General features: G+C 48.4%; 1 protein-coding gene across 3 annotated transcripts in view; it reads right to left on the bottom strand.

The window, feature by feature from the left end:
* Window positions 1-12292, bottom strand: part of TMOD1 (tropomodulin 1) — a 36632-nt gene that overhangs the window by 3195 nt on the left and 21145 nt on the right. For all 3 annotated transcript variants that reach the window (XM_064140606.1, XM_064140605.1, XM_064140607.1), the window contains exons 5-9: window positions 9416-9505; window positions 8799-8929; window positions 7183-7290; window positions 4623-4766; window positions 3343-3487 (exon numbers count right to left, since the gene is read on the bottom strand). In XM_064140606.1, the coding sequence (XP_063996676.1) occupies window positions 3343-3487; window positions 4623-4766; window positions 7183-7290; window positions 8799-8929; window positions 9416-9505 (618 nt within the window). The remainder of the gene's footprint in view (window positions 1-3342; window positions 3488-4622; window positions 4767-7182; window positions 7291-8798; window positions 8930-9415; window positions 9506-12292) is intronic.

Below are 12292 nucleotides of genomic sequence, written 5' to 3'. Positions count from 1 at the left end.
GTCAGGCATGGAAGGGACCTCAAGGCTATGTATTTCCAACCCTCTGCCATGGGCAGGGACACTTACCACTATATCAGGTTGCCCAGAGCGACATCCAGGCTAACCTTAAAAACTTCCAGGGGTGAGGCTTCCACCACCTTCCTGGGCAACCTCTTTCAGTGTCTCATCACCCTCATGGTGAAGGGCTTTTTCCTAACATCTAATGCAAATCTACCCTCCCCTAGCTTGGATCCATTCATAGAGTCATAGATTCATAGAATGGTTTAGGTTGGAAGTTACTTCAAAGCTCATCCAATTCCAACTCCCTGCCATAGGCAGGGACACCTCCCACTAGAACAGGTCCCTCAAGGCCTCATCCAACCTGGCCTTGAACACCTCCAGGGAGGGAGCAGCCTCCCTGGGCAACCTGTTCCAGTGTTTCACCACCCTCACTGTAAAAAGCCCTTTTCTAACATCTACTTTGAATCTCTCCTCTGCCAGTTTAAACCCATTACCCCTCGTACTGTCATTACAAGACCTTGTAAATAGTCCCTCCCCAGCCCTCCTGTAGGCCCCCTTCAGATACCAGAAGGCCACTAAAAGGTCCAGGCTGACGAGCCTCAGCCCTTGTCCTCATAGCAGAGGTGCTCCAGTCCTCTGATCATCTTCATGGCCCTCCTCTGGACTTTCTCCAACAGTTCGATGTCCTTCTTGTACTGGGGACTCCAGAAGAGCACACAGTGTTCCAGGTGGGGTGTGACAAGAGCAGAGTGAAGCAGGAGATTCCCTTGCCCTGCTGACCACACTTCTCTTGCTGCAGCCCAGCACACAGTTGCTATCTGGGCTGCACGTGCATGCTGCTGGCTCATGTTGAGCTTTTCATCAACCCAGATCCTTTTCCTCGGGGCTGCTCTCCAGTCATTCACCACCCAGCCTCCGTTTGTGCTTGGGATTGTGCAGACCCAGGTGCAGGATCTTACACTTGGCCTTGTTGGATTTCATGAGGTTGGCCTGGGCCTGCCTGTCCAGGTCCCTCTGGATGGCATCCCTGCCCACTAGCAAGTTGACTGTGCCACACATCTGCAAACTTGCTGAGGGTGCCATCCAGCCAATTCCTTATACAGCAGTGATCCACCCATCAAGTCCATGTTTTTCCAGTTTAGTGACCAGGATGTCATGTGGGACAGACTCAAGCACCTTACTCAGGTCCAGGTAGATGATATCAGTCGTCCTTCCCTAATCCACTGTTGTTATAACTTCATCATTCCCCCTAGTCCTATCACTACCAGCACCCTTTCCTGTAGGCCCCTTTCAGGTACTGGAAGGCCACAATAAGTCTCCTTGGAGCCTTCTCTTCTCCAAACTGAACAACCCCAATTCTCTCAGCCTGTCTTGCAAAGGACAGGAAAACACCTAAGCCTTTCCTGGTGCAGCTCTCTGGTGACCAGGAATGCAGCTACAGGAAGACCAAATACAGAGCTGTAATACTGAATGTACTGTGTGGTCACTGCAGGCCTGCATGCATGGCTGTGCTTCCTAGGAGCATGGCACTAGTGGAAGCGAGGCTGATTTATTCCTTCTTAAAAGACAAGATAGTTGCAATCTCTCTAAATGTGTCTTCTGACAATGAACAAGAGATAGCAGGAGAGGAAATGGCCTCAAATTGCACCAGAGGAGGTTTTGGTTGGATACAAGAAGAAACTTCTGCCCTGGAAGGATTCTCAAATACTGGAACAGTCTTGCCGGGGAGGTAGCTGAAGACCTATCCCTAGAGGTGTTTCAAAGAGCCAGAGCATTGAGGGACATGAGGGACTATCTAACCCTTACCCAGACAGTTCGGGTAAGGGTTACATAGTGGTTGGACTTGATGATCCTACAGGTCTTTAAAAAAAAAAAAAGTTTCTATGATTAAACGTAACAGCCACTTAAAGCTATGGCTTTTGAACCTGAAGCTGATTCCTGAAGGGACAGAAGACTCTGCCTGTGGTGAACCCTATGCCGATTAGAATACACGGCTCCAGTGTTCTGCCATCTCTTCGTGGCTGCCATTTGCATGTTAGATTTTTTTTCCTAGGCTTGTATGAACCCAGCAGTGCTTGCATGCTCCTGCTAGCAGCAGGGCTCTGCCTGCCTACCGGGTCAGGGCAGACACCGGTTCTGTCCCTCCAAGCTTGCAGATCCCCACCCTCCCAGGGAAAAAATTCTTCCTAAAGTGAAAAAAAAACCCAAAACCTCGGACAATCTGCACACTTTTGCTTATTCCTCCCACATAGTTACCTGCTGCTGGTGGGAAGGAGCTTCTGGCTGTTGTGTGTAACCACTCTTGTCTATGCAGTTCAGAGCCACGGAGTGTGGCTGGCACAGAGGGTGGGTTCAATGTGGCTCTGCTGGACTGATTTCCAGTGCCCTACAGCATCCTGCAGGCAAGCATTAGGAAGCCTCTGCCACTTGCATCAGCTAAAGGGGCCGTTTGAAGACCTGATCACATTTTGCTTCACTGTGCAACCTGGTCTAGGTGAACCTTCTCTGGCAGAAGGGTTAGACTAGATGATAACACATCATCCAACCCGTATCATCTCATGATTCCTTGAGAGTATAAAGACAACACCAAGCCACGTGTCTTCTCACTCTGAAGGGGATGTGCCAAGTCCCTCTGCCATCAAAGGTCAGCTCTACTACTTTTCATCATCTTGTTGAAGTGGAAATGAAGCTGGAGGAGGACAAGGAGCTGGCAGGAGTCTCAAGTGCTGGCAGCTCACAGCCATATGTTGTGTCACGCGCCATGCCAATGCGCATTAGTGGCTCTTTCTCCCTCCCAACAGTACCCACTGACACTGCCAAACATGCTGCCTCTTCTGGGAGTCAGAGCTGCCCACTGTCTCCAGGTCTGGAGCACAATTCATTGCCTGACTAACAGCAGCTGCACTGGGGAAACAGTGAAGGCTGTTTTCCTTTAAAGCAGAGCAGGGTAGACTTAGGCTGGACATCAGGAGGCAGTGGTGGAACACAGGAACAGGTTGCCTGGGGAGGTGGTGGAGGCTCCGTCTCTGGAAACATTCAAGGTCAAACTTCATGGGGCTCTTTGCAACCTGATCTAATTAAAGATTTCTGTGCTTACTGCAGGGGATGTGGTTGGACAAGATGACTTTCAATGTCATCTTCCAATCCAACACATTCTATGATTCTATAATTTCTCCTTGAAGCTCAAAGCATCACCAGGCCCTTCAAGAGGTAGTTTCTAATTCAAGTACACCCACCAGAGCCTTCAAGCAAGCAGTTCTGTCCTTCTGCCACCAGGAGTTGCCCACAGGCTGAGGGAGGGACCTTCCTGTGGTGCCCAGCTTGCAGCCAGCCCCAACTCACCTAGGTCATTGTTATTCATCATGGCATTGGAGGCACGGAGCCGGGGGCCTTGCTGTGTAAAATGGTACCCAAACTTCAGCAGGGTGGTGTTCTTCTCCAACATGTTTGCTATCTCCATTTCCACTTGGTTGCCCAAGGGCTGGCTCTTTTGAAAACAGAAAACAGAAAACCAAGCTGGTCAGGTCAGAGGATGATTTAGAGAGAGCACTGATACCTGCCATCTCCACCCCTTCTCTGCTTCTTTGAACCGCTTGGTGCATTTGATGTGTCTGACTTGAAGCTGGCAAAGCAAACCACTGGCCTGTTCCTGGTACAACAATGTGGCCCCTGCTCCTCCAGCAGACTTTCCCACAAGTCTTCTTGCCTAAGGACTTTATTTTTTGGGTACATGTGCAGCTGAGAGATGTCTGGAGAAACTACAACTTTGAATGAAGTCACAGGGCAGCAAAGCTGGTGAAGGGGCTAGAGAATAAGTATTATGGGAAGAGGCTGAGGGATCTGAGGATGTTTAGTCTGGAGAAAAGGAGGCTGAGAGAAGATCTTCTCATGCATTACAACTCCCTGAAAGAAGGTTGGAGTCAGGCGGGGGCTGGTATCTTCTCCCAGGTAGCAAGTGATAGAACAAGAGGAAATTAGCTCAAGTTGCACCAGGATAGGTTTAGGTTGGGTGTTAGGAAAAGTCTCTTCCCAGGAAAAGGCCTGGGTCAGAGTGGGGTCCCCAACCTTCAAGGATCCCCTCTCATTTTAAAAAACAAGTAAGCATGGCACTTCAGGACATGGTTTATTGGCCATGGTGGTGTTGGGTTGTCATTTGTACTTGATGATCTTAGAAGTCTTTTCCCACCTTAATGGTTCTATGATTCTATGAACTCCTGTCCTTGAGCTTTGCACAGTTCAGATGCTTCCCCGCTTCCCCTTGGGTTTCTTGGGATGCTAAACTTGCTATGGCATCTGTACCACTGCACACTCTGGAGCTCTCTTTCTCTTTCCATGGTATTGTAGCAAAAATAAGAAGTTAGGTAGACGTTTAGTCCTTGCAAGGCATGATACTGGATAGGTGCATCACCACTGTCCTGAGCAGCACCAGGAGTATGGGAGACTGCTTGTGTGCCACAACAGCTGTAGGTCTTAACAGGTGCTGGCCAGGAACTGCATCAGAAACAGGTTGCTGAAACCTCTCCAAATCAGCCTGGCACTGGGAGCAGGCTGCCACACTGGCCACCTTTCTCAGTTTCCCACCATCAGGACAAGTTCACCTGACCTGAGCTCCCACGCTTTACCTGGTTGTCGATGCGCAACTCTACTAGTGACGTGTTGGCCTGGAGAGCTTCAACCACAGCCAGGATCCCCGACCCAGAAATGAAGTTGGACTCCACATTCAGGCTCTTCAATGTATTATTGACCTTCAACATTTCTGCCAGTGCCTGTGGGCAGAGGGAGGCAGCAAGAAATGGCAGTCAGACAGGTAGGAGCAGAGCAACCCAGAGCAGCCAAGAATCGAGCCCCTTCATCTTGAGAAGACTCTGGGAGGACCTTGTGCACCATGTGGTTTCACTGCCATGAGATGGGAGAGCTTCGTGCAGGGTGAAGGGGGTTGGTTGTCCCCTGTTGTAGGAGGATTCTTGAGCATGATCATGCTGGAGGACACAGCAAAACCTCATATGAAGAAACTCTTAGGGTCACCTCACAATGTGACAGTCCACAACTGCCTTGTAAAGCTTCATCTGTCCCTCTTTTAAGGCTATCACGGTGATGTCAGAGATGCTGGCCAGCTTTGGTCCTGTCTCCTGACTGACCAGTTGCCTACCTGCACTGTTTCTTCTGAGTGGATTTTGAGATCCTTGCCACAGAAGCAAGCAGACAGAGGAGCATCTATCTCCTTTATCTCTTTTCCTACATCTGATATATTTTGGACTTTCTACATCCACTGTATTTCAGCGGAGGGAGCTGAATCTCTCTAGTTTGGCAAAGAGGAGCCTGAGGGGTGCCCTCATTTGTGTTTATACAGATGTGCAGGGCAGTGTCAGGAGGACAGAGCCAGGCTCTGCTCAGGCATGTCCAGTGACAGGACAAGGGGCAATGGTGTAAGCTGGAGCAAAGGAGGTGAACATAAGGGAAAACTTTTTCACTGTGAGAGTAACAGAGCCCTGGAGCAGGCTGCCCAAAGAGGTTGTGTAGTCTCCTCTGGAGACATTCAAAGCCATCTGGATGTGTTTCTGTATGACGTGGTCTAGGTGATCCTGCTCTGGCTGGGGTGTTAGACTGGATGAACTTTTGAGGTCCCTTCCAGCCCCTGATACTGTGTGATTTCCAAGTGTCATCAGAACTACATTAATCACTTTTGCTTCCCTCAATGGGTAAGACCAGAAGCAGGTTAACACACTCCTAACCACCCCTCACCTGATCTGAGGAGTTTGTTTCTTAAGTGCCATGTAAGGACTGATCTCAATTATGAAACAGACCAGGAAATGATGCCCAAGTGGCAGGGCTGGCTTGCACCCACTCAGAATGCTTGCACCCACCCAGTCCAGAATGCTTCAAATAATCAAGTCCCTAGAAAGGAGTGGGTTTAGCAGTAAACCAGTGACACGTGTGTCTGGAAGAAGAGCAAAAACTGACTGCAATGGTACTAGAGGAGTGTGGAAGGATGCAGCCTGGAAGGTAGCATGAGGGTCAGGCAGACCACTCAGTACACATCTGCAACCCCACAGAGATCCTGAAGGCCAACTGGGATAAAAGGCTTATGTCCCAAGATCTTCACAGCTGAGAAAGGAAGCAAAGCAATCAAAGGCTGTTCTTTGCTTTCACTAATGCTTCTGAAACTGAAGCATCAGAATCACAGAATATATTTGGTTGGCAGGGACCTCCAAGGTCATTCAGTCCAAACTTCAACCCAGCACTGAAGGGCCAACACTAAACCACGTTCCTAAGTGCCAGGTCCACACAATGCTTGAACATCTCCAGGGATGGTGATTCCATCACTGCTCTGGGCAGACCATTCCCATGTTTGAGAACCCTCTTTGTGAAGAAATATTTCTTAATATCCAGCCTGAACTTCCCCTGGCACAGCTTGAAACCATTTCCTCTGGTCCTGTCACTTGCCACCAAGGAGCAGAGACTGACCGCTCCTTCCTCCATCCTCCCTTCAAGTAGCTGTAGAGAGCCATAAGGTCTCCCCTCAGCCTCTTCTTCTCCATGCTGAACACCCCCAGCTCCCTCAGATGCTCCTTGTAGCCCAGGTGCTCCAGGCCCTTCTCCAGCCTCACTGCTCTTCTCTGGACATGCTCCAGCCTCTCAATGTCATTCCCGTAGTGAGTGGCTCAGAACTGAACACAACATTCAGGTGTGTCCTCACCAGTGCTGGGCACAGGGTGATGATCACCTGCCTGTCCCTGCTGGCCACAGCGTTTCTAATAGAAGCCAGGATGCCATTGGCTTTCTTGGCCACCTGGGCACTGCTGACTCATGGTCAGTTGACCATTAACCAATATGCTCAGATACTTCTCCAAGGGGCAGCTTTGCAACCACACATCCCCAGGTCTGTAGCTCACCACGGGGTTGTCATGACCCAGCTGGAGGACCTGGCACTTGGCCTTGTGGAACCTCATTGGTCCATCGTTGTAAGCTGTCCAGGCCCTGCTGTAAAGCTTCTCTACCCTCTAGCAGGTTGACACAGCTACGAGCTAGGTGTCATCTGCAAACTTACTGAGGCTTCACTTGATCCCTTCCCCTATACACAATGTCAGAGGTGCAGAACCTTGCAAATACACCATAAGGTACAAAAGGCATTGGTCTGTATCTTCTGTCACAGCTTCAGGAGGATGAGCCAACAATACTTACAAAAGCAACAGGGTCATTGCTCCGTGTCCCCACTATACTGAACTTCTTCACATAGGTGTTGTTTTTCAGTGCTTCTGCAAATGCTTTCAAAGTTGGTATGGGAATATTCTGTGGAAAGAAATGCAGAGGACCTGTGTGAAGGCATAAGCAATGCATCTAAAGAATAAACAGCATCTAAAGGGTGCTGCTTATCTGAGTTCCTGCAATGTGTCTTTCACTTTACTGAGCACTTCAGATACTCTTTCATAGAGTCAGTCATACAACTCGAGGTGGGAAGAGACCTTTGAGACCATCAAGTCAAAGCACTCACCTAGATCTCACAATCTCACCACTTTTGATCAGCCACTGCCACAAAACCACATCCCTCATCACCACATCATAAAGTCTTAAATACCTTCAGAGAAGGTGACTCCCCCACCTCCCTGGGCAGCCTGTTTCAATGCCTGAGAACCTTTTCTGTGAAGAAATTGTTCCTAATATCCAACCTGAACCTCCCTTACCACTGCTTGAGCCTGTTTCCTCTTGTTCTGTCACTTGCTGGATGTGAGACCCCCACCTTGCTCCACCTGTCTAAAGTGTTAAGTGGTAGCTTCAACTTGGAGTTCTTGCCACATTGTTTGGATCCTACCATGTGGTATTATCAAGAGTTAAAGCAATCTGCAGAGTCACAATGTAGAGCCCAATAGCTTGCATCTTCCTAGCTCTCCATGTCCCAAAGTCATGAGTCAACACACAGTGACAAAAAATGTTCTTGCCCCTCAGATCCTCACCCTGGGACATTCAAGGTCAGTAGCCAGAATATTAAAGTAAAAATGTTTTCTTATAGAAAGTGCAGGTGCAGGTAGTGTGGGTCAAGTGTCTTCAATGTGTTTGTGCAAAGGATCTCATCCTGGCTATGTGAAGAGGTCATCCTTTAACAGACCTCATGGGATGGGGGTCCTGGAGTCAAGAAGGACAGGTGGAAACTCTATTTTTCTGTATGTCCTATGTGTTTTAGAGGCAACACAAGTAGTGCTGTGTCCTGACTTGATTTAGAGTCATGCAGCAGGGGTGGGTGGGAGATGCAAAGGGCTACCTGCAAGAAAAGAGGTTTCATCATATTTTTATGACAACTGTCATGATTATGTAGCCTCAGGACAAGAGAAAATGGCCTCAAGTTGTACCAGGACAAGTTTGGGTTAGATATTAGAAAAAAAAATATTTCCTGAAAAGGTGGTCAGCCATTAGAACAGGCTGCCCAGGGAGGTGATGGAGTCATCATCCCTGCAGGTGTTCAAAAAACATGTGGATGTGGCACTTCAGGACATGTTTTAATGACTGTGGTGGTGTTGGGCTGACAGCTGGGTTTGATGACCTTAAAGGTCCTTCCAACCTTAGTGGTTCTATGAGTCCATCATTTTATCTTCCATAAAGAGCCCCTCCACCAAATGTGCCACCACTGAAGCAACTTAGAATGCCTTCAACCAGACAGGTCAGAGAGAAGTCTCCCAGGCTACACAGCTCCGCTATTCCAAGCTACCAACCTGACACTGTTGTCCCACAGCAGGTAACAACCCCTGTTGCTCAAAACAGAGTAGAAAAGAGCAGATACCATGATATTATTAAGGAGCAGATACCATGATATTATTAAGGTTGACTTCTTCAAGGTCAGGGTCATTGCTCTGTATTCGTTTCAGAGTTTCCTCCACATCAGTTGAGTTTGGTTCCTCATCTGGAACTGGTTTGTACTGTGTGGGTTTAATCACACCTGCAAGTGAAAAGCAAGATGTGTGAAACTGAAAGCACCTTGAGCAGCAGCATGTTCTCTTTGGGTGTGGTCCTTCTCTTCCAGAAGCAGGTTTAGGAGAGGGAAGCATGACCTGACAACCAGACACAAGCTGAGGGCCACAACAAGCACTGACCAGCTCCACCTGTGCTCAGGTACATGCAGAAATGCTGCCCAGCACCTTGGCCAACCAGCACAAGACAGTTGGTGCCTTCTGAGGCATGCTCTCAAGGTCCAAAACTGGGTGATGGAGAGCACACTGCCTGCCTGGGGCTAGCTTCCAGAAGGTGCAAGGGTGCAAGGCTGACACCCAGCTGTATCACAGGGCAAGGATGCATCAGAGACAGCCCCAGAAATCACAGGCTTGCTCTTCATACCCATAGCTCTAACCCTCAGCCCAGAAATAATTCCCATCTTTCCTCTGCTGCCAGCCTCAAAGCCAAGCTGGCAGTGCTCTAAATGACTCACTGTTGAGCCCTTCTTTGTTGACAATGGTGCTGCTCCCCAGTGCCTCATAGTACTGCTGGTTGCTCATCAAGGTGTGCATACCAAGGATGGCTACAGAAACAGAAAAAGAGAACTTGAATTACTGCAGACTCTTGAATGACAGGCTCCAAACCCAGAGTAACTGTCGCGGACGGGAAAGTTCATTTGGGGGGAGGGGGTTGGGGGAATGATATGCGAGGCCGATTTTTATGAAAAGTTCCAATGATTTATTACTATGAGCACTAGAAATCCCCTTCCCCAAACTTATTTGTAATTATCCCACGTAGATTCTTGATTCGCAGTTGTGATTTAAAATACAGAATGACCAAAATGAGGAGAGTCTATGATATAAGAGAGTTCATTGAAGTCTTGAGAGATCATTCAGTTTCAAATGGAAGTTTATCAATTACTCACTGTCCCAAATGCAGTTCAGGAAAGTTTCAAAGTCTTTATGGATTTTAAGGCGCGTTGTCCGAGGCTCCGTGGGTCCGGTCGAGCTGAATGCTGACTCCCAGGGCTTGTAAGGATCGGGCCCCGCCTGGAACGGTGCCGCCTCGAGCTGGTTGTTGTGGTGCGAATGCCGCGTGTGTGTGCGTGTGTAATCAGCGAGCAGAGTGTCGAGCAAAACAGGTGCAAGTAGAGCAGGGTAGAGAGTGAGGGGCGAGAGGGGCTAGAGGTAGTGCGGCATTTTTATATTATTTCAGCAGAGGTGCATTAAGCCAGCGCAGGCAGACTTGGGTTAGCTTTACAGATTGGTACAAAGTTGTAATCAACTTATACAATTGGCTAATTCTCACCAAAACAACCTATGGGACCACCCAGGGGTCAGCCCCCAGCAGATGTTTGTCGAGTGGTCACCATGTCTGAGAATTCGAGCCTTTTCTCCAAAACTTAGCCATGTTTATGTCTAGAGTCTCTCCGAGGGAGAGACTCTCCCAAGGCCTGGACGTCTGCTGGCACAGCAGCCGCATCACTGCAAGCAGATAGAAAACATTGTTTTGACTCTTTCCATAGAAGGTACTCGTGTGAGCCACAATCCTGTGTACAAATGGGACCTTTGCCAGAGCTCTGCTCCCTTCCATGACAGTAACACACATAAATGCTGTGCTTCCTGGACTGAGGGTCTGTAGCACACTGCCCTATCCATGGACAGGCACAGCAAGGTTCCAATTCAGTCAGGAAAATCTTCTCAAGGATGCTCATCAGCAATATAGTAATTTAGGAAAATTGAGAAAATTTGGAAAAGTTTAGCAACAAAATGGCTTTGCCTCACTTACAAATAGGTAGCCTGGAGCCCTGGGAAAAGTCTGTTCTACTCACTACAATGGGATAGAAATTTCAAGATAGTCTCTGGCTCCTATGTGACAGTGTTGGAACTGCTCAACTGTTGAGAGGCTTCTAGATCTTCCCAGGGTGCTGGGAAAGAGGCAGACAATCTCTGACCTGATCCTGGTTCCTCTCAGCACAGAGGTTTGCAGAGGTGCAGGCAGGATCTCTTGCAGATATGCAGAGGGCACAATCTCAGAGGCACTTCTTGCCACGTCGTGAGGCACCTAAATGCCTTCTCTTGGGAAACTTGAGGCACTTAATTTTCCAGGTAGTTCAAGCTCAAAACATCAGGGCTAGGCTGGTCTGAAGCACAAGGCATAGCAGAACACGCCTTTGCTTCGCCCATCAGCAGAAGGGTGTGGCAAACCAGGACATCTAATAGGCCTATTAACCTTCCAGGACAACTGTGTTCTATCCAGATGAACTCAAGCAAAATGAAGGTACCCCATTTCTACCTTCTCCAACTGACCAAAGCCACAGGAGACATTCCAGAACTTCTTGGGAGCCATCCACAAGATCTTTCGTACTGACAATACACCACAGCTGACACTGAGCCTTGCTAAACAGGCAGGAATAAAACAAGCTCCTGCTAAATGAGCCCTGCTGAGCAGGGACTCATTGTCAATATTGAGATTTCAGCACAGCTTGTACCACATCAGTTTGCCTGCTGCCACTTCAAGGCTGTTCTCCCAACACTAGTAGAAGGAGCTGTCCCAAACAGCTTTTTTCTGCAGCACAGATCTGAGGATTAGAAAGGAAGTTTCATAGAGCAGGGCTTTCTAGTAGCACAGTAAAACAGCTAAACCCAGAGATGCAGTGCTTGGTCAAGGTGCTTATGTTGGAAAGCTTAATGAAAGAACATTCTAAGACAGAATATGGTATTATCACATGCTAAATATCTAGTTGGTGTGGTCATTCTAAAAGCTGCTGGCAAGGAGGGTACTGTATGGAAATCTGAAGGAGACAGATATGGAAGAAGCAGCCAGTAGCACTGAAATATTCACAAGATCACAGAATGGTGGGAGTTGGAAGGGACCTTTGGAGATCATTTAGTCCAACCCCCTTGCTAAAGCAGAGGCACCCACAGCAGCTTGCCCAGGATCACATCCAGGTGGGTTTTGAAAGTCTCCAGAGAAGGAAACTCTACCTGCTCCTGTCTGTTCCAGTGCTCTGCCACCCTCACAGTAAAGAAGCTTCTCCTCATGTTTAGGTGGAGTTTCCTACATTCATTGACTGTTACACTAGCAAGGGACATCTGAGCTCAGAAAAGCACAAAGGGAGTATTCATACAGTTCTTTGGCCATCCATATCTTATCTCGGTCACAAAACCAGTGCTTCAGGGAGATACTGATACTGTAATCTCTGAAGTGGGAGAACAATGAGGCTTGAAAAGGAGCAATGGGACACTACTTGAAGTGTAAGCCCCTCAGACAGGGACCATGCTTGTCTTTTTTGCTTTGGTTGGGGATTGTTTAGCCTATTGAAGAGCAAGCTGCCAGGGCTGGAGCAGTCCCTGCAAACTCCTGCTCC

Source organism: Pogoniulus pusillus, chromosome Z (genome assembly GCF_015220805.1).
Source record: "Pogoniulus pusillus isolate bPogPus1 chromosome Z, bPogPus1.pri, whole genome shotgun sequence".
NCBI classification, from domain to species: Eukaryota; Metazoa; Chordata; class Aves; order Piciformes; family Lybiidae; genus Pogoniulus; species Pogoniulus pusillus.
This window is presented reverse-complemented; position numbering and strand designations above follow the sequence as displayed.